General features: G+C 37.5%; 1 protein-coding gene across 1 annotated transcript; it reads right to left on the minus strand.

Moving 5' to 3' along the window:
- Positions 1–1,003: 1,003 nt before the first annotated feature.
- Positions 1,004–27,946, minus strand: SGO2 (shugoshin 2). Its single transcript, XM_043910444.1, has 9 exons — positions 27,850–27,946; positions 20,913–21,047; positions 18,676–18,851; positions 17,587–17,664; positions 16,776–16,861; positions 13,086–13,309; positions 8,821–11,982; positions 6,445–6,595; positions 1,004–2,964 (listed from the first exon to the last, which is right to left on the minus strand). The coding sequence occupies exons 2-9, from the start codon at positions 21,043–21,045 to the stop codon at positions 2,949–2,951; spliced, it is 4,026 nt and encodes a 1,341-aa protein (XP_043766379.1). The 5' UTR covers positions 21,046–21,047; positions 27,850–27,946; the 3' UTR covers positions 1,004–2,948.

Consider the following 27,946-nt stretch of genomic DNA (forward strand, 5'->3'; position numbering starts at 1 on the left):
GAAAAGACCCTGATGCTGGGAAAGATTGAAGGCAGGAGGAGAAGGAATGACAGAGGGTGAAATGGTTGGATGGCATCACCGATTGAATGGACATGACTTTGAGCAAGCTCTGGGAGTGGGTGATGGACAGGGAAGCCTGGCGTGCTGCAGTCCATGGGCTCGCAAAGAGTCGGACTGAACTGAACATGTTGAAGAAGAAACCCGGTCAGTTGTCCTATGGAACAAATATGCTATATTTAATATGGCTGGTTGCTTCTCCCTGGTGTTGTTTTTCCATCCTGACTTCCAGTATCTTGTCTGTGGGTCTAAAGTCTTTGATTAAATTCAGATTCAATTTTTTTCACTTCTTGGGTTTTATAAGTATATCTCTTTTTTGCTTATGCCAAAAATCATGATTCTAAAACCTTGACATAATTGCTTTATCTTGTCCTTAGATCTATTTCAAAACAACCACATCAATATTATGACAGCAATAAGATTAGTGAATAAAAGTTTAAGATTGATGCTGGAAGGGATTGGGGGCAGGAGAAGAGGGTGACAGAGGATGAGACGGCTGGATGGCATCACCGACTCGATGGACATGAGTTTGAGTGGACTCTGGGAGTTGGTGATGGACAGGGAGGCCTGGCGTGCTGAGATTCATGGGGTCGCAGAGAGTTGGACACGACTGAGCGACTGAACTGAACAATTTTTAGAGTATACCCTAATAAAGATACACATATACATTTTTCTAAGGTAGGTTATCTGTTGAACACCTTCCCTCTACAGTCCTGGAACTCTTCCTCTAAGTCTTTAAGTTTCAATAATTCCATTCTTTTCTTTATATTCCCTCAGCCCCAGAGATGGTGGGTGCTTCCCATAGTGACTTCCTCTATTATACACCACTAGCCCCTTTTGTCTGCTCAGGTCTTATTCTGATCTCTAGAATATGATCAACAATTGATAACTGTAGTTTTGGTCTTGGCTGAACCATAACTAATACAGTCTCCATCAACACCAAAAGTCATCTGACACTCATTCATAATTTATTAAAAAAGCACTGAATAAAATAGTAATTGATAGGTAATATTTTAATGTGATTATAAGCATACACAACCAGCTTATTCCATAGCATCTTACTTAATGGGGTAAAGCCAGAGGCATTCCTATGAAAATCAGGAACAAGACAATGATATCCACCATTCTCACTGCTATTTTACACTAAATATAAGGTAGCAGCCATGCAGTTACATAAGAGAAAGCAGTGAGAGGCCTAAGAATTGGAGAGAAAGGAGGAGGAAAGATAGCCTGGTTTTCAGAATATATATATCTGGAAAATAGTATAAACAATAACAGTTAGCAATTAACATACAGAAATCAATAATCTTCATATATACAAGTGATAATCGATTAGAAAAGAGACTCACAGATTCCATTTATATGTATTACCAGGAAAAAAGAATGCCAAGGCATTAAGAAATATGGAAAACCTCCATGAGGGAAGTTTTGAAACTCCCTTAAAGTCCCTATAAAGACAACGATAGAGGGGCATAAAAAGACATAAACTAGTAGAGGGAACAGAAAATTGAGAAATAAGTTGAAGTGTATATGGAAATACAACATTGAAAAATGTGGCACTTCAAATCAGTAGTGGAAAACATGGATTTTTTAATTAATGGGCAATCCTTTGGGAAAAGGTCAAAAATTGTGTTCATATTTTACCATAAAACAAAATCCACATGAATCAGAAATTTAAACGTCAAAACGAAATGAAACCATGGGTAAATGTCTTTCTTAAATCTGGGAACAGGAAAACTTTTTTAATGTGACTGAGTTCCAATAAAAGATTTTAAGTCTGATACATACAATGAAAAATAATTTGCATGGGAACGAAAAAAAAAAGACAAACCTCATGGAAAGGAGGAAAAAATAGAAACACTAGGAAACCAAATACCAGATAATGACAGAGATTCAAAGCCTTAAGTAATAATAGTACAGGAAAGGAAAAACTGTCAGGGTGCCAAACCCTAAAGCAGTGTAAATTATTCCTTTAATAAAACATCTAGCCTCCATTCAACAGATACTGTTGGTAAATGAGTAAGTTCTTCTGTGGGACTCTGTAGTCTCACAACTGTTTTTCAAAGTTTGGTCCTAGGCCAGTCTGCCCCAGAATTATCTGAGGTGTTTGTTAAACAAAATGCAGATTTCTTGGGCCTACTCGTTTAGTTGCTGGATATTTAGTTGCTGGATATAAGAAAGCTTTTCCATCTAGGCAGAATAGATTTTTACTAATCATTTCAATACAGTAAGCTATGTTTGTTAATCTCAGGTATGAATAGGATTTACTACTTTTTAATACTGGAATAATAAGTGATCTTTAAAGTTACAAAAACCAAATTCAAAAGCACCTGAGAGAGAAACCCACTCAACCAAGTCATCAGATTATGTGTAATGGAAGTAATACAGCAGCTGACAGTAAACAAGTAATTTTGAAAGCTGAAGAATGAAAGGTGAGAGAAAACTGGCCAGGGCAGAAGGTGAGTTTTAAAATCTTACAGGTGTTCACATTTACTGAATGGTTTTTAAAGCAAAATAAAACAAAACAAGGTAGTTTTGGTGTATAACAAGATAACCAGTGCAAAGTATTTATAATACATTTTATTCAGTTAAAAGGTTAATAGTTATTGTTTAGTTAAAGGTTGTTTGGTTGAAAGGAGATTATATGAGGAGGAAGATAAGTTATAAGGTGACCAAAATAACTTAAAGTGCTTAATATTACAAAATAGTTATTTTATGCATATTACCTATACATAAGAATAAACACTCTACAAAAAGGCAAGAGATGGAAAAAAAAAAAAAAAAACCCAGAACTTTTCATCATGCTTTTCATCTTCTTGATCCTAGTTAGATCCCTGTTTTGAATTGCTATGGTTTGAGAATTCAGGAAAACCAGAATGTATAAATTCACCTCATCTTCTCATCTTCCTGCAAAGTAGAAAAAAAGGAAGATTTAACAACCACCTAAAGCTAATGCTTTTGCTGCAAAGTATGGAAAGGAAAATCGCTGCATCATAAAAATAAAATGCAGATTCCTCAAACCACAAGCTGCGTCACATATTTAAATAGTCTATGATCGGGGGAATTACAGATGAGGTTTTAGAGAAATTAATCAATCCAGATTTTATACATTACATGTTTTACCATATATTTCCTTTTAATTATGAACTGTAGCATACATATAAGAATATATGAAAATGTACAATTTAAAACCAGTCAAATGCTGATACACCAACATCCAGGTTAAGAAATAAACTCTTACCTCATCTCACAAGCCCCTGGTGTGCTCCTTTCTGGGAGACAAAATCAAAGCCCTCTCATCTCCCAAGAAGTGACCACTAATTTGAATTGAATTCATCAATCCCTTGTTGAATTAGTAACAGGAATAGCGGACATTCTTGACTTGTTCTTAACTTAAGTGTAAATACCTCTGTTGTCTCCCCATTAAACAAGATACTGGCTTTAGGGTTAAGGTATGCAAGTACAATTCATCATTTTATGAAAGTATCCTCAATGTCTATTGAGTATTTTAATCATGAGTGAGTACTGAATTTTGTCAAAGGCTTTTTCAGTATCTATGAAAAAAATCATAAGCTTTATTAATATGGTATATGATGATAAGTTTTCTAATATTAAACCAACTTTGCATTCCTGGAATACACCTTACTTGGTGGGTTTATGTTTTTCATAACATGGTGTTAGATATGCTTTTGTAATTGGGCCGTGAACACTTAAGAGGAATATGTATTCTCTCTTTTCAGAGTGTGGAGTTTGATATGTAAACTGTAAGATTTACCCTACTAATTATGTTGTTTAGATCTCCATCTCCTTACTAATTTTTTGCCCACTTTATTTGCTTTATATTGAATAGTATATAAAAATTTATTCATGTATTTCTGTCTCTATGTATCTCCTATAGTTTCTGCTTCATGAAAGTAGTTGTTATGCTATTTGGTATATAATATTACAACTATTATATATTCTTTGTGGATTAGGGCTTTTACTATTAAAAATATCCCCTTTGTTATGTTCAGTTCTTTGGGACTTAAGAGATAAAGACTTTAAAAAATATTTGTATCACCTTCCTGATAACTGCCCCTATCCTCAGTGCCTATGATGACCACTCCATAACACATTGTGAGCAGTTTTCATCAGGATTTACTCTCACTGGGGGCCTATCAAAAGCTATGATATGCCTGCTGCATGCCACTCTCAGTCCAAAAAGAAAAAGTGGCAACTGGATTGTTGTCATTCTTAGCATTTATCCTGATGTACATTGTGTTATTTGCTTTTAAAAAATTTACCAACTAAACTGATTCCCAGACAATCTGCATGCCCAGTAGATCTAAACTAAAATAGAACACTAATTCATAAGAGCATTTTATTATATTTAGTTTAGAATAGGTAGCTCTTTTAAAAGAATTTATTAAGTATTACCTAGCTGTAAACAGGAATGAGAAAAATCTCTCCAAATTGATATGGAGTGATTTCTGGAATGAAATGATAAGAAGCAAAGCTCCCCAAAGCAGCTAGGTATACTTACTACCTTATGCAAGAAAAAAGAGGATATACACATATTTGCTTATTTGTGCAAAAGAAATACACAACCTAGAAACAAAAGGAACTGGTTATCCACAGGAGGTAATAAAAATAGGGTAGAAAGCAGGAGTAATGGGAATAGGGTAGCAGGGATGAAAGAAGTGACACTTCTCTGCAGCTTTGGAAAACCATCTAGCAATTCCTCAAACAAGCACGATGGCTCAGTGAGTAAAAGAATCTGCCTGCAATGCAGGAGACACAAGAGATGCAGGTCTGATCCCTGGGCTGGGAAGATCCCCTGGAGAAGGAAATGGCAACCCACTCTAGTATTCTTGCCTGAAGAATCCATGGACAGAGGAGCCTGGTGGGCTACAGTCCAAAGAGTTGGACACGACAATGTAAGTGTGCACACACACACCATATGACTCAGCAATTCCATAACTAGGCATATACCCAAGAGAAATGAAAACATATACACACAAAAGCTCACAAATGTTTGCAGCAGCATTATTTATAACAGCCAAAAAGTGGAAACAAGTAAATTACCATCAACAGACAAATGGATAAGTAAAATGTGGTGTATTTTCAATAGAATATTTTATTCAGTCATAGAAAGGAATGAAATACTACTTATACATGTTCATCAGGAATGAATCTTGAAAACATTATGCTCAGTGAAAGAGACCTGTCACAAAGACCACATATTGTATGATTTCATTCATATGAAATGGCTTATCTATAGAGATAAGAATTAGGTGATCAGTTGGTTGTCTAGGGCTGAGGGATACAGCAATGACAGCTAAAGGACATGGGTTTCTTTCTGAAATGAAGTGTTCTTAAATTGACTGTGGTGATGGTGTACATGTCTGTGAATCTACTGAAAAACCACTGACCTGTACACTTTAAATGGGCGAAATATACGGTATGTGAACTATAGCTCAAAAAAGCTGTTTAGAAAAGCCCTTGGGCCTTCATTTTCGACTGGCTTCTCTTGCACACTCTCTTACACTGCTGACATCTGCTGGTTATTTTTTTAAAATACATATTAAAACAATCAATGCCTTTAATTTTATAAAGAAGCAAATACTGAGACAATTTAAAGAGAAAATTTGAGGATATTTCTGTCCTTTTAAAAATACCATCCCAAATATCATCAGGTTCTCTGAAATAGCTATTTATCCTTGGAAAAAATAGGATTTTTGAATTAAACATATGTAAAAGGCATTTGGACATTTTTGAGATAATCAAGGAAATGGGAATAGGGATTTGCTATTAGATGACACTGAAGAATTATTGATAATTTTTCTAGTTGTGATTACTGTTGTCCAGTTTTATTAAGTTCTTATTTTCTATATATGTATATACAGAAGTGTTTTAGGAATTAAATGACTCAATATTAGGGATATGCTTTAAAGACACTACAACAGAAAACAGATGGTAAAAGTAAATATAGTAAAATATTGATAATTCTCAAAGCTCAGGGATGGATAAATGGCGGGTGTGGGGGGAATACTTTTCCCTCTCTTTGAGGGTATGTTTGAGGTTTAAAAAAAAAAGGGGTGTTACACTTTGAGACTAAAGGACATATAAACCAACTCTGAATTCTTCTAAACACAAGGTAGAAAATAAAGAGAGGTAACAAATAACGAGGGGTTTGCAAATTATAGGCAACAAAAAATGTTTAAGCCTGTTAAAATAAAAGAAGGCATTTCTTCAAATCTTACCCACATCATACTATGGGTATTACATGTCAGCAATAATGTACGTCATTCATACTCAAAACTGTTCAAATACAGGCAGGAATCCTTTTAAAAGCATGTATTTTATAGCGCCACACTGAAATCACTTTTATGTCATTGAAATACTCACCCTTTGAGACTTGGCTCCTTTAAACAGATAGGAGTACACCTTCTTCTTCGGCTTAGCAGCTCTGAAGATAGATGATCTACCTTGTTTTCAAATTTAGCAGCGGTATTTGAAACAAAACTGGTATTTGTCAAGTCTTGTAGCATTCTAACACCTGAAAAGAGTATTGTTTTCAAAAATATTTTTAATAGTCTATATAGAGATATTGGAATATATATAGGATATTTACTGGTTTATAAATGATTGGTATCAAATGTTTCAACTTAATCAAGTTATAACTTTGAACTTTATAAAAGTAGCACTGAAATTATCTGTAAATCAGGTTTTTTTTCCTAGCAATAATGAGAGGAAGAAACTTACTATTTAAAACAAACTATCAAAGTAGTAGCCTGTAATGTTTTTATACTAAAATCATTTAGGCTGATAGAAATTCTTTATGATTCAATTCGATGTCGATGACTGCTCACACTATGAAAGGCAACATGAGAAACAGGTGAAAGACAGCTTACCAATCTCTACAATGTCCTGCAACTCGAGACCTTTGCACTTCTTTTGAGTCAGTATTCCTTTTACCTGGAACAGTCTTATCCATAAAAATCCTAGTGTTCTACATACATCTATTGAAATGTTACACTTCTGGTAGAAAACTGTAATTGATACAGGAATTGTCTCATATTGCAACATTTCCAATAACAAAAGAAAGTGAAACTTGCTCAGTCCTGTCCGACTCTTTGTGACCCCATGGACTATACAGTCCCTGGAATTCTCCAGGCCAGACTACTGGAGTGGGTAGCGTTTCCCTTCTCCAGGGGATCTTCCCAACCCAGGGATCAAACCCAGGTCTCCCGCATTGCGGGCAGATTCTTCACCAGCTGAGCCACAAGGGAAGCCCAAGAATACTGGAGTGGGTGGCCTATCCCTTCTCCAGCAGATCTTCCCAACCCAGGAATCAAACCAGGGTCTCCTGCATTGCAGGCAAATTCTTTACAAACTGAGCTATCAGGGAAGTCCTTAATAACATAAAAACGTTAATGTTAAGAGGAAAAAGTGAGGTAAGTAATGTTATATATAGTTTGATTTCAAATATATATTTTAAAATGCATAGATTCACATCTGCATGCATGTGGCAAAATGTTGACTGCCGTTCTTCTGGGTGATTGTTTTTCCTCCTATTTTCTGATTTTCTACTTTTAATTTTCTGCAATGAGCATTATTTTAATAACTGGAGAAAATAGGAAAGAAACACTAAACCTAAAAATCCTATCTATCCTTTCAGGGCCTAAAGTGCTATCTGTTTGATGACGCCTCTGCAGGTTTCTCTAGCCAAAACTATTCCCCATCATTACATCCCTTCATATGTGTGCTTTTATTAAAGCATTTGCCATGCTTAAACACTGTACTTTTCCATACACGGATGAGGAAAGGGATGTGGTATTCTTAATTTTTAATCCTCTAAAATACCTAGATTAATTTTTTTTTTTTTTTTGGCTTTGCCTAGTGCCATGTAAGATAGTTCCCTGACTGGAGATGAAACCTGTGCACCCTGCAGTGCATCTGTGGAATCTTAACCACCAGACCACCAGTAAAGTCCCTAGAATAATGTTTTGATCATACTAAATATATGCTGTTGGAGACAGTCCCATCCTTAAGAAATCTGCAACTGTCTTTGGTAAAATCAAACTAGGGCAGTTCATTATTGTTGTTGTTCAGTTGCTAAGTCGTGTCCAACTCTTTATGACCCCATGGACTGCAGCACGCCAGGCTGCTCAGTCCTCCATTATCTCCTGGAGTTTGTTCAATTGGCTTAGATGGTAAAGAATCTGCCTGCAATGCAGGAGACTGTGGTTTGATCTCTGGGTTGGAAAGATCCCCTGCAGAAGGAAATGGCAACCCACTCCAATATTCCTGCCTGGAGAATTCCATGGACAGAGGAGGCTGGTGCAGAGGAGGCTGATGCGCTATAGGTCCATGGGGTTGGACACAACGGAGTGACTAACATATAGCAGGTATATATATATATATCTCCATTGAGTTGATGATGGTGTCTAACCATCTTATGCTCTGCTGCCACATTTAAAACACTCAATTTCCTTCAAAAATATGAAAAAGGAAATCATCTGTCCAGTGTCATCATCAGACAACTTTGTGCTAAAGGCCAAATACATGAATGTCCAAGCCACTCTCATTGTTACCTTCTTAAAGTATTAAGCTTTCTTTAAATTCCTCCATATTGCTTCTATAGATCAGGCTACATACTTACACATTATTTTAAAATTCCATAAAAATCAGTTATAATAGGAAATGCTTTACTGGCTAAATGAATATATATATATATATATATACAATTTTAAAACTTCATCACTTCAGGTATGGACCTACCTATTTCTGATCTTTGTGTTCTCTGGTTGACTTCAAATTTCATGTCTTTCATCTTCTCATGTACCTCATCACTTACTTGAAAGATGGGCGAGCTCTCTGGGGCAAAATTTTCTTTCAGATTTTTATTAGAAGAAATACTCAAAGGTACTGAACCCTCAAGAACACTGTTAAGGGAAGAATCCTGTCTGCTAGGTGAATACATTTGAGATAAAGATATCAACATTTTTGTGTAAAAGTCTGGTTTAATTTTGACAGTTTCCACATTTTCCAACTTTTTCCCCTTAACAGTGTACTCAGGTTCAACTGACATTTCCTGAATGGTGTCGGATATCACCTCCATTAGTTCATGCCTATCTAGAGAAGCATCTTCGAAGGTCTTCCTTTTCTTTGATTTGGATGTCATCTTATTTACTTTTTTGACCTGGCACTCTCCTTCCTTCGTCACCTCCGCAACGTGGATCTCTCTCTTTCTATTCAGAGTTTTAGTGCTTAGCCTCGGACTCCTATGTGGTTCCACGTGGTCTCCAGGGTCAGAATCTGCCTCATCAGTAATATGTTTTAAACCTGGTTCTAAGACAGACATCTGTGAAGGACCTGTCAACTGCAAAACAGGCATGTTGTCACTTTTTGCCAAAATGTTCTTTGCCTTGTCTGATTCTTTCCCATGCTTTTTAATTGGTTTATAAGGATTTGAAATTTCATCATAATTTTCTTTCTCATCACTGTTGATTTCCATACAGTATCCACTAATAACAGATTGGCCTTCAGGTCTTTGTTTATTTATTTTAAAATCAAGATTTTTTGTATAGCTTTCTTGGCCATGCACATCTTTACCATTATCCTCATATATCTGGCACATTTCAGAAATTATTTCTGTCTTCCGATTTACTTTCTGCTTCTGCTTAAGGTTCTTATTTATTTTTGATTCATTCTGCTGAGTAGGTTGCTTATCAGTGACATGCTTTGTCAAATCCAACATATTCTGGGTCTTATAATCATGTAAATGTCCATCATCTTTGGTGGAAAGATAAACTGTCTGAAATTCATGTGTGACTTTTAGGTTTTCAGAAATGGTTTCTTCATTATTTGGGGTTAGGGAGAAGTCACCTTTTTCTGAGTCACATATACCTTTATTGTTAAACTCATTTTTTCTGTTCATTTCCAAAATTATTTCTGTCTTCCGACTTACTTTCTGCCTGAGTCTCTTATTTATTTTTGATTCCTTTTGCTTCCCAGTATCAGTAACACGCTTTTTCACCCCTAAAAGGTTTTGAGTCTCATAATCACATAGGTTCCTATTAACTCCAGAGGGAGGGTCAACTATCTGAAACTCATTGGTGTCTTCCAGGTTTTCAGGGATGGTTTCCTTATCTTTTTGGATTAGAGAAAGTAAGTTACCTTTTTCTGGGTCAAGCCTGCCTTTGTCATCACTCTTATATATTTGGTTGACTTCAGAAATGATTTCTGTCTTCCGACATACCTTTTGCCTAGGCTTATCTATTTTTGATTCATTCTGACAAGCAGGTTGTATATCATGAACATACATTTTCACCCCCAAAACATTCTGAGTGTCACAATCATATAGGTCTCTACCGTCTTTGGAAGAAAGAGTGGGTGTTTGAAACTCACGTGTGTCCACTAGGTTTTCAGGGATGATTTCTTTACCCTTTTCTGGGCAGTACTCACTCGTGTTATCTAAATGATTCACTGTGGAAATTATTTCTGTCTTCCGATTTACTTTCTGCCTAAGAGTCTTATTAATTCTTGATTCATTTTGCTGCACAGGGTATGCGTCGGTGATTTTCTTTTGCAAACCCAACACATTCTGGGTTTTACAATCACACAGGTTTCCATTACTGACAGTGGAAAGAACAGATTTCTGAAACTCATTTGAAACATCCAGATTTCTAGAGATGGTTTCTTTATCCTCTCGGGTTTGGAAGGAAAAGTTACCTTTTTCTGGGCCTTGCACATCTTTAGTATCGTCCCCAAGTATTTGGTTCATTTTAGAAATTATTTCTGTTTTCCGATTTATTTTCTGCCAAACCTTCTTATTTATTTTTGATTCATTTTGCTGAGTGGGTTGTGTATCAGTGACATGCTTTTTCAAATCAAACATATTTTGGGTCTCATCATCACATAACTTTGCATTACCTTTGTTGGAAAGATAAGCTGTTTGAAATTCATTTGTGACACCTAGGTTTTCAGAGGTGGTTTCTTGAACCTTTTGGTTTGAGAATAAGTTATCTTTTTCTAACTTATGAATCACAAATGTCTGTCTAGAAGCTTTACTATTCTTACAAGCTAGAGAACTTGGACCCAAATCAAATTTACCATCCTGTGGGAATTTATCTGAACTTTGGGAGAAAGAGTATGTTTCCTCTTGCTCCTCTGTTACATGAATTCTTTTCTTCTTTTTGTTACACTGCATACTTTGTTTGTCACCCTGATCAAAGCCATTAGGAAGGGTTATTTTCTTCAGCATGTTCAACTGAGTCATCTGTTCATTACTGAAGATAAAATTTGGATCTCTTGAATCCCCTTCACCATCCAGGTCAACAGATCTTCTTTCTGGTCCACTTTCAATTTTTTCCTCAATATTCGCACCTGAACTATTTTTACGTTGTCTCTTTGATCTTTCTCTCTTTTTTTCAGAGCTTGGATCTTTCACTTTTCTGAAAGTTTTCATTCCACAATCATCTGGATTTTTCTTTCTTTTCTTTTTAGTGCCTGTTGAAACTGTAACAATTTTGCTGACTTCACTAGCAGTTAAATCCATGTCATCATCATACACAGTTTTCTGCAACTGAGAGTCATCATTACCCTGAAGTGGATTCATGCCTTTTGTAAGAGGTTCACTTGCAGATTCAGATGAGGCAGGAAGGTACAATATGTTTCTCTGCATTGTAGTATTTGTTTCATTAGTGTAATCTTTTATCTCATTATTCCAATTTAATACTGGACTTGAAACCTGTTGTTGATCTAAATCTGTTACACAGGGAGTGTCTGCAGGATTATCTGACTCCCAAGATGAAACACGTTTTTTCCTTTTAGTCACATTACTAGGAGATGACTTCTCTTTTTTGTGGCTGATCGCCTGGGCATTTTTCTTCTCACTTGTTAGAGAGCTCCTAGAACTTTGGTCTGAGTGGGAATGGTTTTCTATAAAATCAAGAGAAACAAAATTCAGAAATAAGTAGTAACAAGTAATTTATTACTTTCAGAGAAAGGATTTCTGACAATGCATTCTGTTTAGAGAACTTACATTATGAAGAATCTATGCTGATAAAAAATAAAGTAGAACCGACTGGAGTGGTCATAAGTCAGATTTTACATTCCTATCTACAGAAAATATGTACTGGGAATTCACTCTGCCTTGGCCTCAAGAGTAGAGTGGAGAATAGCCAGCAATAAAACCATGAACATTATTAATGTAAGTTTCTAAGTGGGAGGAGGCCAGCAAATGAACCCAAATAACAGTGATAACTCCAATAAGGCTTACTGTCAACATGTTATTAGCAAGAAGCTAAAATTTATAAAATTATATACACACACTCACATACATTTTTAGAATGGAAAATAATTCAGACTCCAAATTCAATATAGTTATGGTTCCATATGCCAATCTGAAATTCTAAGGAAGTGGCAACCCACTCCAGTACTCCTGCCTGGAAAATCCCATGGACGGAGGAGCCTGGTAGGCTATAGTCCACGGGGTCGCAAAGAGTCGGACATGACTGAGCGACTTCACTTTCACTTTCTTTCACTTTCATGTCAAATATATAACCCAGACTACATCACAGGATTATTACTTTAAAAACCATTAAAATATGTGTCACCATTTTTCCTTGCTCAACCATTACCCAGGCTCAAGTTTTTGCTTTACCAGTATTGGTTATGATCTTGAAAAAGTCACTACACCTATCTAAAGTCTCAATTTTCATATCTACGAAAAGGAAAGGATGTAACTAAATAACATACTTTTAATTTATAAGCTAAGATACCACAAAAAGCTCTTTAGGCCAGCTCATTTCCAAATACTGTTTCCAAAGTAATAGTATTAGCCACTGTGGACCTCACATTTGTCAGCATTTACTTTTAAATTAAGTTTTCACCAGAAAATTTAAATGGTATAAGTTAGTAGATCTGTAACATAAGAAATCTAACTTATTAACTGTTTATACATGATAGCCCTCAAGAAGAAAATCTGATGAATGTTAACTATTTAATACTGATACTCAAAATGAACTTTAAAAATCTCTCACCTTTGGGAAGTATATCAACAATAGAAGAAATATGTTCTGAATCATTTACACTACAAACATTCTGATCATTTTCTTTAATGAATAGCGATCTCAAAGTATTCTGAGTTGATACTGGTCTTGCTGATACCAAAGAGGGACTATCAGATGATGTCTTTGATATGGTGCTGTCATCACACTGTATTTTCTCTTTTTCTTCATCATCATCATCTGAAGTTACTGGAACCCTAAGGGCAAGTAAGAATGAATGGGTAATTTTGTATTTTATAAGAACTATTTAGAAAATTACTTGGATAATTGTTTCTACATTCCATTTATTTACGAGCCAACCACAAACCCACTCTGGTACCATTTTGCGTTCAATGAAGGCAATTAGCAGGCAATAGGTAGTTTCTAATAGAACAGAACTTGGAATAAAACAGGAATGCTTCTTATCCTCTTTTCTCCAGTGGTTCCAAAAAGAGATAAATGATATAATCCCTGGTTGAGCTATTTGGATAATAATACTAATGAAATGAATAAAGTTCAAATATACTTACAAATATTCATGTATAATATTTACAATTTTCCTGTAATTAATTCTATGGAAAACCCCAAACTCTTCCTATACAATAGTATGTAAAGTTTTGTGTGCTATAAAATTTGCTGTTTCCAAAAGGTATCCATATAAACTAAAGCCATATTCCTAGAATAATTAAATCTATGGGGGGGGGGAGGAATACAGAAAGCTACAGAAATAATTAGACAAAATGACTGTTTTGAATTCAAAGAACAAAGAGTATGTGCGTGTGTGCATGCTAAGTCCCTTCAGCTGCGTCTGACTCTTTGCAACCCTACGGACTGTAGCTTGCCAGGCTTCCCTGTCCACGGCATTCTTCAGGCAAAAATCCTGGGGTGGGTTGCCATGCCCTCCTCCAGATGCAGGGATCAAACCTGTGTCTCTTATGTCTCCTGTATTGGCCGGCAGGTTCTGTACCACTAGCACCACCTGGGAAGCCCCAATTAGACAAAATGACTGTTTTGAATTCAAAGAATAAAGAGTAATAGACTGCAATGATAAAGATTTTGCCTTATATGCCAAATTATAGATACTTAAAAATTACTGATGATGATAAAAATAAATAGAAAATATTTGTTAAATATTTAAAGGCAACTATTAATAGAATAACCATTGGGAGGAAATGTCTATACCACTTGAAGAAACAAGTTAGTAAAAATAAACAGAGTTGAGGCTCTGCTTCAGGTAATGGCCAAATAGTTACTATTGAATCAACTGTATCAAACATAAAAGATATAAATTATAGAAGAAATATAAAAAGCTACCTGAAGTCACTGGAGAGTCTACAAAAAGCAACTAGACTCAGAAGAGAGGTTGGCACTTTGAAAAAGAATAAGCTTCCCACTGCTTACAAACCTCAGTCAGTGCCACATTTTCTAAAAGTTAGAAATCTAGTTTTATTAGTATTAGTTCAAGGTCAGAATTCAGGACAACTACAACTGCTGTAAAGTATGTGTGATGAGAGAAATAACAGGACAAGTGGAGAGGGGAGTCCCAAATTTTGTGCAAATAGATATACATATATAAATTGGATTCATCCAAAGATAGCATTAAGAGAGTGAAGAGGCAAGTCAGAGGGTAAAAAACATTTGAAATGCAGAAAGGATTTACACATGGTATATAGAAAGAACTATTGCAAACCTGTTTTGAAAAAAAAGATAACTTGGTAGAAAGAAAATGAACATATAAACAGATGCTAAACTTCATTAATTATCAAGGAAATTAAAACTTCAGTGTAATACCTATACACTGGCTAAAATGAAAAAGATGGACAATAACAAGTGTTGTTGGAGATACGTAACAATAAAAATTCTCATTTATTGCTGCTAGAAATATAACTTGGTATAATCCCTGTAGAAAACTGTGTAACAGATTATTCCAAAGCCAAATATATAAAAACCCAGCAATTCTAAACATACACCTAAAAATACCTAATTCTAAATATATACCTAAAAAATGTGTACATATATTAATCAAAAGGCAGAAACACAGCAGAATTACTTAGACCAAAACTAACAACAATAAAAAGAACCAGAAGGATGGAAACATTATGGAAAAATCATGCAACGGCACAGTACACAGCAGTAAGAAAGACTGATCCACAACTACACAGGACAATAGGGATGAATAGCACAAACACAAGGCTCAGCTAAGGAAGTCGGAGACAAAAACCATGCATCTTGCATGGTTTCATTACATGAAATTCAAAGCTAGGCAAAATTAATTAATCTACAGTGTAAAAAGTCAGTATAACATTTATCCTGGGGTGGCTGGTGAGCAGTGACTGGCAAGGGGCACAGGATATCTGAGGTATGGGCAATATTCTGTTTCTTGGTCTGAGTATTCGTTATACCACAGTGTTCACTGTGAACATTCACCATTCTCTAAAGTTTGCACTTGAAAAAAATATGTATTATACTTCAAACAAAAGTTTACTTAAAAAAAATAAAAATTTTCTGGAGGGAAAGTTAACACTTAATTCATAAATTTATATGAAATAATGCAAGTATAGTAACAGTCAAGATTTTCTTGAAAAAGAACTGAGCACCTACAAGACAATAAAATGTACCATTTAAAACTAAATTTATTAAAATGTACAGGTGCAGTGTGGCACCAGTACAAAACAGAGAACAAAGGCACAAACTGGAATGAATGATATAATGAAACAATAGATATAACCATTTTTTTTTTTACTATGGTACAGATACCACTTCAATACATAGGTATTTCCTTGTACACTTGAATAAATGCATTAAACCTGTAGTTTATATAACAGACAAACACTGTCTGAAAGAGACAAGACAATTCTGATCAATATTATTAACTCACTGAGTCATTTAACATCTCTGGACCTCAATAACTGTCTTTAAAAGTGACAGGTTTGAAATAGGGTATTTACTAAGATAGTGAAAAGTGAAAGTGTTTGTCACTCAGTCATGTCCAACTCTGTGATCCCATGGACTGTAGCCCTCCAGGCTCCCCTGTCCATGGAATTCTCCAGGCAAGGATATTAAGATTATAATTAAATTATTCAAGAAATGGAAATTTTGGTCAGGTGAATAGTAATGATGAAAGTTAAAGTCTGAGTAGAATGCAAGATAGAAAAGGTAGAAATAGTTATCAGATATATCCGCAAAAAACATGAGGCTAGTGGTGACCTGGAGGAAAAGAAGGAACTGAAGAATAGCAGGATTCTATAGATGACCATGGTTTTTGATTGATGGTTAAGTTTCCTTGGAGCCCTAGAAACACAACCTACCATAGCAAGATACCACAAACCATCTCATTTCTACCTTAACAGGCAACCTGAACACTGTAAGACACACAGACAATGACTGCTGCATGAAAATCTAGGCACTGAAACACTGTAATTCAAACACTGTAACTCAAGCTGGACCTGTGCCACTTTCTTCTCCAGAAACTATGGGAAAGCTGAACATTATTTCAAAGTCTAAAACTGAATTTCATTAGATGATATCTTTCATTTCTTTCACTGGTGCAATGTTGATGAGTATGTCTTTATTTATTTTTAAATGTTTTTCTGTTTCAAGGAAGCAGACCAATAAAAAATACTCAAAGTCCAATTCATGCAGAAGTGTGCAAGTCAATATTTAAATAAGTTGTGAAGCAATTACCTTGCAAATGGAAGACGTGTCAATTTGCACTGTTTACTAACCCGTTTCTTCTTGCTACTTGGCGGTAGAAAGGGACTCTGATGGAACTATTTTTGAAAAGAACAAAGAAAATGAAAATGAATGAAATTTCTAATTTCATTAAATTGTGTTTGTCATTAAAGTACCAAATTATACAAGGATATTAATAGTAATGGAACAATTCTTGTGTTCAGCCTTCACTAGTTTAATGTGAATAATAAGATGATAAGGTTAAACACAGTTCATCCTTAATCACACCATACAAAGATAATCACTACTAATATTTTGGTATATAAACTCCCAAACTTTATTCTACCTCTATGAATAAATACACACATGTATACCCATGCATACACCCATGTATACCCATGCATACACAATATTTCTACATATTCAGTTGATCTTTGAACAACATGGGGCTCTAGGATCTACCTCTATTTTTTTCCTTGAGTTTTTCAATTGTGTCTATCTTCTAAAAAATACCAATTCTTTTCTAATTTGAAATACTACTTTTCTACTAAAATCTTTTATGTTTTTGAGTCTGTTTAATCCTGTGTTCCACTGAGCTGTCTAGTCTTGTGTTACTTTTAATCAAAAGTTAATTTTCACACAAAATTTTAATAACCAATTACATCAAATAACAGTGTACTGTTAGCCAATTAAAATTAGCATTATCTCCATTCCTTTGTACAAAGTTCAAGATATAAATCTAACCTTGATGCTATGTAACTAATATCAATTATCTTCAGTAATGCTAAAAAATATTACACTATTTAGCATAAATTCTACTTACCTCAGAAAGAGTGCTCATTTCAATTGCAGTTATCAAGTTATTGTTCATGAGTGCTTCTATTTCTATAAGCTTCTTATTCTGAAATAAAGAAAGACCTTTTTAATCACTTAAAATTTTGAGTTTACTATATTTTTATGAATACCATCAGTTGAAAAGACTTAAAAAATACTGAGATCACATTGAGCTAAAAAGGTGCTGCACTGTGTAGTTGAAATAGACACAGACACATACATACAGACACACACATATATTTTGAATGCTTTTGAGCTATCAACTATAAATTTTCCTGCTTTTTTTCTGGACACACCACATGGAATATGGGATCTTAATTTTCTGACCAGGGATCGAACTCACACCCCCTGCATTGGAAGTGTGGAGTCCTAACCACTGGACCACCAGGGAAGTCCCTTCCTACATTTTTCAGTCTTCTCATAGTAATACATCATGTGGCAAGTGACCATAGGCTGTCAGTCATAGGAATTTCACCTCCAATAAGTATAGTAAGTCATTTTTCCATTTTAAATTAATTTCTACTCACTCTGGAGTTAGAGTTACAGTTGTAACCTAGCTGAGCACTGGCTCTTACTGCCCTATCTGTGGACAGAGTTGGAATTTGGATGGAAAAGCAATGACTACTATCTTCATTCTACTGATACTCAGTTTGTAGCCAGTGGAAAGTTGCCATTGAGGGAACACACTCAAGAGAACTTCCCTCCTTTCAATTCACTGGAGACAACATGCCAATTTTCTTTTTCTTTCATTTTTAAAAATTTATTTATTTTTAACTAAAGGATAACTGCTTTACATATTATATTGATTCAATCTTCTTAAAATACATTAATGTATCAAGTTTTGCTTCTGATAAGCAATCAAATGTTGATCAAGGTATTATACTAGTTTGCAGAGCAGCAAGTACACATTTAGAATGTAGATTCAAGACACCTATTTCATTACCCATTAACAGTTTGTCCATTAACATAGCACAATCTTTCAATAATTTTTTTATACTAATTACAGATTTAAAAAACATTTTTAGAGCTTCTATAATAATAGAAGTTTCAGAATTCAAACCCAATGTAGTTTCCATACCAAATTATTTAGCTTTAGACGAAGAAATGTGTTCTCAAAATTCAGTTTATCCACTTCTTTTTGCAACAGCATCTTTTCAGTTGTAATTCTTCGAGAATTCTCTCTCTCTCTACTAAGAGCCTGAGCTAATGCCCTGTTGTTATGCTTTAAAGAAAGTTTGAAAATAGAAGAATTGTCTGAAAAAAAAATTGTAAGAGTTAATACTGAACATCTTAATACATTTTCATATTTCTTAATAAAACTATTTTAAACAAAACTTATTTCACTTTGTAAATTTTAGCTGAAGGTAGAAGAGGATAACAACACAGATGTAGTTTTGAAAAAAAAAATGTACCCAGAGTTTGGAATTGAAGAAATAAAAGCTAGATAGAAGATGAATAAGGTTGAGAGAAATGCAGCATGTCTGTGAATAGAGTCAGGAGTAAGAGGACTCTAGTACAGACAGTGCTGCGTGTGCTGTACCTAGCTGCTCAGTCGTGTCCGACTCCTTCCAACCCCATGCGCTGAGCTCACCAGGCTCCTCTGTCCATGGGGATTCTCCAGGAGAGAATACTGCAGTAGGTGGCTACGCCCTTCTCCAGGGGATCTTCCCAACCCATTTATCGAACCCAGGTCTCCCGCATTGCAGACAGGTTCTTTCCTGACTGAGTCACCAGGGAAGCCCAAGAATCCTGGAGTGGGTAGCCTATCCCATCTCCAGGGGAACTTCCCAACCCAGGAATCGAACCGGGGTCTCCTGCATTGCAGGTGGATTGTTTAGGGGCTGAGCTACCAGGGAAGCCCATAGACACAGTATTCCAGCATTCCAGATAATTAGATCAGTCACAAAAACTAAATCCTGGTACTTGTTGTTCTACCTTCCTTCCTATCTTTGACAAGGAGGTAGGATAGAGAAGCTCTAACTAAAGATATCGCAGAGAAACTAGGGGATCTGTGAAATTAGGCAAATCTGTGAAAATTTTAGAGTCAGTTTCTATGGCACCAGAACTGAACACATTAATGCTCCCAAAGTCCATTTTTCAAAACCTCTAGTGAAAGGGAGCATACTTACTGTAATGTTGGACAGATTATCTAAACCCTGTGGGACCTTCTACTTCTACCCCAAATACCCGCTTATTTCTATGCATCTATTGCAATCTATACTTGATCCCTTCTCTTTACAAGCACTATGTAAATATAATTTAATTCAGAATGCTTTCCTGTTTTTAGCAAAGAAATTTAATTGTGAATTCCTTAGTAAAGCTCACCTTACACATAATGTTCCCTTAGTACACCTAAAGCATAATTATATTTTCACAATTTTGATTTACATGCCACTGTTCAATAACATATCTCACTGATGACAGTCATCTTTGACATATCAAAGGGCAATAAGACTAGAACCAGTTCAGGACTTATAGAAGCTAAAGGATAATAACATTTTCCTGTTACATTCCTCAAACTCCAGTGTATTCCTTCATAACAGTGGGTGTGCAGTGGTCCTGTCAAAGAGAACAGGAAACTGCCACTACAGAAAGTGGTTTGATACAAAGGATGGTCCTAGAGACCTTGGAAGGATCAAAACTGAGTGAAAGATACTCAGGAGACTTGGCTATTTCACAAGGCACAATTACCTTCTACATGTGCTAGAGCAGCAGGAATCCTCCTCCCCCAATTAGGCTAAAATGAAGATGAATCATTGAGATCATTTTCTGAAGTAATGCAAATTTATTTTGGGGCGCTTCCCTCACCTTCTTTTTTTGCCTTCCGACATCTTAGCTCCAAAATCCATGAAACCCCATCTCCAAAGTGCTCAGTGCCCTGATGATGAGCTTTGGTTATATAAAATCACCCAACAGCACACTATATAGTCCAGCCACCCCTAGATTACCCATTATCCAAATGCTACAACATATCAGAAGGACAATCCATCATTTTTTTCAAGTTCTTTTTTAGAAATGTCACTTTGAAAAAAAAAAGAAATGTCACTTTGGTATTTTCTTTGCAGTGTAGGAGGTAGTTGCCTTGGGCCACCCACCCCCCAGCCTCACTGCTGAAAATTCAGCTGTCATGACTGACAGTAAATCATCATAAGCACCCCCAACTAAAAGGAGTTGAAAGAGACAGGAAGGATTGAATAGAGAAGGTATCATTTAATAAAACAGTCATTTTCTATACTTGCTAAAGTACCAAATACTATATCCATTCTCCAGAAAAAAGTAAAAATATGAGTGTACTTTAAGACAAATGACACTTACTTATTATTTTTGTTTTTATTTTTGAAGCAAGAGAAACATTCAACTTAGTAGTCTTTGAAATTCTTCCATCTTTCACATGTTTCTTAATTCCTGAGGTAAAAAGTGAACTAGTTTCCATTGCTGGGTACTCCATCACTGAAGAAAAGAAAGAAAGAAAGCAGAAAATCATAGTATTAATTAATAAAGGGGAAAAGGGCAACTGATAAATACACTCTAAGAAGTAAATTATGACTTAAATAATATGCTTTGTACATAAAGTGAAAGTGAAAGTGAAGTCGCTCAGTCGTGTCCGACTCTTTGCGACCCCATGGACTGTAGCCTACCAGGCTTCTCCGTCCAGGCAAGTAGTGGATTTTCTAGGCAAGAGTACTGGAGTGGGTTGCCATGCTTAAGTATTTGCAGAACCCTTCATATAAAATCTGAAAGTATGAATGTAATAAAAAATGGTTTAAAAGTAGAATACTAAAAAGGTAAATGACTTTTAGTTTTTTCACTCAAACCTATATCATTATGGCTGCCTGCCAGGAGCTAAGCTAGACACTGGGTAAAGAAAACAGGATCAGGCTGCATAGGAATACAGTTATAGAACATGGGCACAGACTATACTGTGACGCAAAGTAAGAAGTGTAACCTTAGAGTTTTGAACAGAAGAGATATACCTAAACCTATGGGGATTGTTCCCACTTCATCCTCAGATATGCATTCCATTTTCTGCAGCCTTTACAGCAAAACTCCTTTAAAAAAAAAAAGTATCTATAGTCAGTTTCCAATCTTCTTGTAACTGTACTTCACTCAGGCTTTCACTCTGTTCCAACAAAATGAGTTTTGTCAAGGTTTCTAATGACCTTCACACTGCTAACCTAATGGTCAGTTCTCAATCCTCATCTAATTTGATTTAACAGCAGCATTAAATGTGGTTAATTTATCCTTCCTCCTCAAAAATGATATTTTGTTGGCTACCAGAACACCACAAATTCCTGTTATTTTTTTCCCTCTAGCTAACTAGCTGCTGCTTCTTAGTCTCTTTTATAGATTCCTAAGCTATAATAGGTTCTCTTCTTGGATTTCTTTATCTACCCTCACTCTTCCAGTGAATTCATAGTCATGGTTTAAAATAACACCTAGATGTCAAGAACTTCAAAATTTATGTCCTCTGTCTGGAACTCTTTCCTCAACTTCCCTGATTCATATCATTATCTACTCCACAACTCCACTTGGATAATCAAAACAGCACATCAAACTCGGCCTACCCAAGCCTGCCCAACTCAGAGCCTTCCCCATCTCAACTCTGTCCTTCCAGCTGCTTTGGTCAAAAATACCTCACATCCCAATCTACCTTCACAATTCATTTAGACTCTGACTACTTTTAAGTATCTCCACTGCTATCAACCTAGACTCGGGTACTAACATGTCTCACCTGAATTATTTCAATAGCTTCTTTCCAACCCTACTTCCACTCCTGCCCTCACTACAGTTTATTAATCTACAGAATCTAAAACTCTCCACCATCTACTCTTCTTCCCATTTCTATAATTTAAAATCCTCTTTTTCTCCTCCTTGTCCATTCTTCTCAAGACACAGTGGCCAACAAGATCTAACTGCTACTGACATATGCCTGGCATTCTTCAGCTTCAGGTCCTCCGTATTGAAGTACCCATTCCAGGGTGACCTACCATACAGAGATTGAGGTACAGTCATTCCTTGGTACCTGCAGGGTACTTGTTCCAGAACCCCACAGATACCAAAATCTATAATGCTCAAGTTCCTTATATAAAATGGCATAGTATTTACATATAACCTACATTAATCCTTCTGTATAGTTTATATTATCTTTATGTTACTTGTAATACCTGATACACTGTAAATCATAGTAAGTGCAATATAAACGCTATGTAAATAGCTGCTCCTTTGCCCCTGGATGTGGGGTATCTCCTCAAAGTCGCTCCAGCGCCAGTGTAGCTGCCGCTCGAGCACCACTCCACCCAAGGGCAAAGGAGAAGCCCCAGCAAGATGGTCGAAAGTCGAAAGTGAAGTCGCTCAGTCGTGTCTGACTCTTTGCGACCCCATGGACTATAGCCTACCAGGCTCCCCTGTCCTTGGGATTTTCCAGGCAATAGTACTGGAGTGGATTGCCATTTCCTTCTCCAGGAGGGGTGAAATCACATTTAGAATCAAACCCCATACCCACCAGAGACACTCAGAGGGCTCAAACCTGGTGCGCACCAGGACCCGAGGCCCCACAGAGACTGAGATAGAACTGTGAGTGTCTGCTGAGGAGGTACGGGTCACAGTGGCCTGCTGCGGGGGCAGGGGCTCTGGGTGCAGGAGACTTGGGTGTGGCATAAGCCCTCTTGGAGGAGGTCTCCATTAACCCCACCATAGAGCTGCCAGAACTTACCCAGGACTGGGGACAGACTCTAGGAGCGCACAAACAGAACCGTGTGCACACCAGGACCCACGGGGAAGGGGCAGTGACCTCACAAGAGACTGACCCAGACTTGCCCATGAGTGTCCAGGAGTCTCAGGGGAGGCGTGGGTTGGCGGTGGCCTGCTGCAGGGTTGGGGCACTGAGTGTAGCAGTGTGTGCATGGGACCTTTTGAAGGAGGTCAACATTATCTTCATTACCTCCACCATAGTTTGGCCTCAGGTCAAGTAACAGGGAGGGAACATAGCCCAGTCCATCAATTGAAAGTTGGATTAAAGATTTACTGAGCATGGCCCCACAACATTAGAATAAGACCCAGTTTCCCCCAGTCAGTCTCTCCCATCAGAAAGCTGTGACAAGCCTCTCATCCTTCTCCATCAGAGGGCAGACAGAATGACAACCACAATCACAGAAAACTAAATAATCTGATCACATGCACCACAGCCTTGTCTAACTCAATGAAACTTACCCATGCTGTATGGGGCCACCCAAGATGGAGGGGCCATGGTGGAGAGTTCTGATAAAACGTGGTCCACTGGAAAAAACAATGTCAAACCACTTCAGTTTTCTTGCCTTGAGAACCCCATGCACAGTATGAAAAGGCAAAAAGATAGGACACTGAAAGATGAACTCCCCCAGTTGGTAGGTGCCCGATATTCAACGGGAGATCAGTGGAGAAATAACTCCAGAAAGAATGAAGAGACAGAGTCAAAGCAAAAACAGCACCCAGTTGTGGATGTGACTGGTGATGGAAGTAAGGTCTGATGCTGTAAAGAGCAATATTGCATAGGAACCTGGAATGTTAGGTCCATGAATCAAGGCAAATTAGAAGTGGTCAAACAGGAGATGGCAGGAATGAATATCGACATTTTAGGAATCAGTGAACTAAAATGGACTGGAATGGGTGAATTTAACTTAGATGACCATTATATCTACCACTGTGGGCAAGAATCCCTTAGAAGAAATGGAGTAGCCATCATGGTCAACAAAACAGTATGAAATGCAGTCCTTGGATGCAATCTCAAAAATGACAGAATGATCTCTGTTCGTTTCCAAAGCAAACCATTCAATATCACAGTAATCCAAGTCTATATCCCAACCACTAATGCTGAAGAAGCTGAAGTTGAACGATTCTGTGATGACCTACAAGATCTTCTAGAACTAACTTCCAAAAAAGGTGTCCTCTTCATTATAGGGGACTGGAATGCAAGTAGGAAGTCAAGAGATACCTGGAGTAACAGGCAAATTTGGCCTTGGAGTACAGAAAGAAGCAGGGCAAAGGCTAATAGAGTTTTGCCAAGAGAACACACTGGCTATAGCAAACACCCTCTTCCAACAACACAAGAGAAGACTCTACACAGGGATATCACCAGATGGTCAATTCTGAAATCAGACTGACTATATTCTTTGCAGTCAAAGATGGAGAAGCTCTGTACAGTCAGCAAAAACAAGACTGGGAGCTGACTGTGGCTCAGTCCATGAACTCCTTATTGCCAAATTCAGACTTAAATCAAAGAAAGAACACCACTAGACCATTCAGGTATGACCTAAATCAAATCCCTTACGATGATACAGTGGAAGTGACAAATCAATTCAAGGGATTAGATCTGATAGACAGAGTGCCTGAAGAACTATGGACAGAGGTTCGTGATATTGTACAGGAGGCAGTGATTGAGACCATCCCCAAGAAAAAGAAAGGCAAAAAGGCAAAATGGTTGTCTGAGGAGGCCTTACAAATAGCTGAGAAAAGAAGAGAAGTGAAAGGCAAAGGAGAAAAGGAAAGATATTCCCATTAGAATGCAGAGTTCCAAAGAATAGCAAGGAGAGATAAGAAAGCCTTCCTCAGTAATCAATGCAAAGAAACAGAGGAAAACTATAAAATGGGAAAGCCTAGGGATCTTGTCAAGAAAATTAGAGATACCAAGGGAACATTTCATGCAAAGTTGGGCTCAATAAAGGACAGATATGGTATGGGCCTAATAGAAGCAGAAGATACGAGGAAGAGGTGACAAGAATACAGAGAAGAGCTGTACAAAAGACATCTTAATGATCCAGATAACCACGAAGGTGTGATCACTCACCTAGAGCCAGACATCCTGGAGTGCAAAGTCAAGTGGGCCTTAGGAAGCATCACTATGAACAAAGCTAGTGGAAGTGATGGAATTCCAGTTGAGCTATTTCAAATCTTAAAAGATGATGCTGTGAAAGTGCTGCACTCAATATGCCAGCAAATTTGGAAAACTCAGCAGTGGCCACAGGACTGGAAAAGGTCAGTTTTCATTCCAATCCCAAAGAAAGGCAATGCCAAAGAATGTTCAAACTACCACACAATTGCACTCATCTCACATGCTAGCAAAGTAATGCTCACAATTCTCCAAGCCAGGCTTCAACAGTACTTCATCCGAGAACTTCCAGATATTCAAGCTGGTTTTAGAAAAGGCAGAGGAACCAGAGATCAAATTGCCAACATCTGTTGGATCATCAAAAAAGCAAGAGAGTTCCAGAAAAACATCTATTTCTGCTTTATTGACCACACCAAAGCCTTTGACTGTGTGGATCACAACAGACTGTGGAAAATTCTTCAAGAGATGGGAATACCAGACCACCTTACCTGCCTCCTGAGAAATGTGCATGCAGGTCAAGAAGCAACAGTTAGAACTGGACATGGAACTGGTTCTAAATAGGAAAAGGAGTACATCAAGGCTGTATATTGTCACCCTGCTTATTTAACTTATATGCAGAGTACATCATGAGAAATGCTGGGCTTGAAGAAGCACAAGCTGGAATCAAGATACCAGGAGATATATCAATAACCTCAACTATGCAGATAACACCTTCCTTGTGGCAGAAAGCAAAGAAGAACTAAAGAGCCTCTTGATGAAAGTGAAAGAGGAGAGGGAAAAAGTTAGTTTAAAACTCAACATTCAAAAAACTAAGATCATGGCATCTGGTCACATCACTTCATGGCAAATAGATGGGGAAACAATGGAAACAGTGAGAGACTATTTTTGGGCTCCAAAATCACTGCAGATGGTGACTGTAGCCATGATATCAAAAGACGCTTGTTCCTTGGAAGAAAAGCTATGACCAACCTAGACAGCATATTAAAAAGCAGAGACGTTACTTTCCTGACAAAGGTCCGTCTAGTCAAAGCTGTGGTTTTTCTAGTAGTCATGTATGGATGTGAGAGTTGGACTATAAAAGAAAGCTGAGCGCTGAAGAATTAATGCTTTTGAACTGTGATGTTGGAGAAGTCCCTTGGCCTGCAGGGCGTTCAAACCAGTCAATCCTAAAGGAAATCAGTCCTGAATATTCATTGGAAGGACTCATGCTGAAGTTGAAGATCCAATATGTTGGCCTCCTGATGCAAAGAACTGACTCCTTGAAAAAGACCCTGATGCTGGGAAAGACTGAAGTCAGAAGGAGAAGGGGACTACAGAGGTTGAGATGGTTGGATGGCATCACCGACTAGATAGACATGAGTTTGAGCAAGCTCCGGGAGTTGGTGATGGATAGTGAAGCCTCGTTGCAAAGAGTCAGACACCACTGAACGACTGAACTGAACTGAAATAGTTGCTCAGCAATTGGTAAAATCAAACTTTGCTTTTAGGAACTTTCTGGAATTTTCCCCAATTTTTTCCATCACTGATTCAGTTGGTTGAATGAGCAGATTCAGAACCAGGATGGAGCACCGACTGTATTATAAATAGTGGTTAGACGGTTTCCAGTTCTGACATTTAGTGCCCCAGTTCTAATATTTCATAGCTATGTGATCCTAGCATCTCCAACTCTCAATTTCCACACTTAAACCATTATTTAAAAAATGTAAATAAGGGCATCTCACTGTAGGCACTTAATGAGCCAACGCGTATACAGTGCCTAGTATTGGACATAGCACACAGCGCTCACTAACGTTACCTATGTATTATTACTCTGGCTAGCATCTCTGCTATCTTTAAAGCAGGAGCTACTCGGTTCCACATCCAATTCTCCTGAGTTGAATTCCTCATGTATAAAAATCACTGTCCCTACTGCCTACCGAAATCCTACCTGTACGTCAAGACCCTACCCAGTTCAAGTTCTAAGCTCTTCCCAGTCTTCTATTACCCCTTCGCCGTCAGTCAGCCTCCCTTCTAAAGGAGCGCTCCAAAGGAGAGGGCTCACAGTGAACTAGATATCGTTCTAAAAGCAGTAGAGTAGTCATAAGGACAGAAATCCCTTCCTGCCAGGAGCTGGCCTGGCGGCTCGCCTCCTCACAAAACCGAGCGCTCAAATCCCCAGGATGAGAGGCAGCGACTCAAATACGACCCAGGGCCTTTCCCAAGAAGAAGCCCCTCGGAGACGGAGCTCAAGTCGCGGATCCGGAGACCGGAGTGGGCGGGGCCGTGGGCCGCGGGCGGCTCGGCTGACCAGAGACCTCGGAAGGCAGCGCACAGTGGTTCGGCTTGGGAAAGGCATGGATACCTCCAGACGGGGGGACCCACATCAAATGTCATAGGTCACTGACTTACCGCTTTTTCACGGTGGGGGAACCAACACCCAGCTCCCGGAGCCCGGCGTTCGCGGCCACGGCTTGAGTTTAAACTCCGTAACCGTTAGCGTTCGCCG

Source organism: Cervus elaphus, chromosome 8, assembly GCF_910594005.1.
Source record: "Cervus elaphus chromosome 8, mCerEla1.1, whole genome shotgun sequence".
Taxonomy (NCBI): Eukaryota; Metazoa; Chordata; class Mammalia; order Artiodactyla; family Cervidae; genus Cervus; species Cervus elaphus.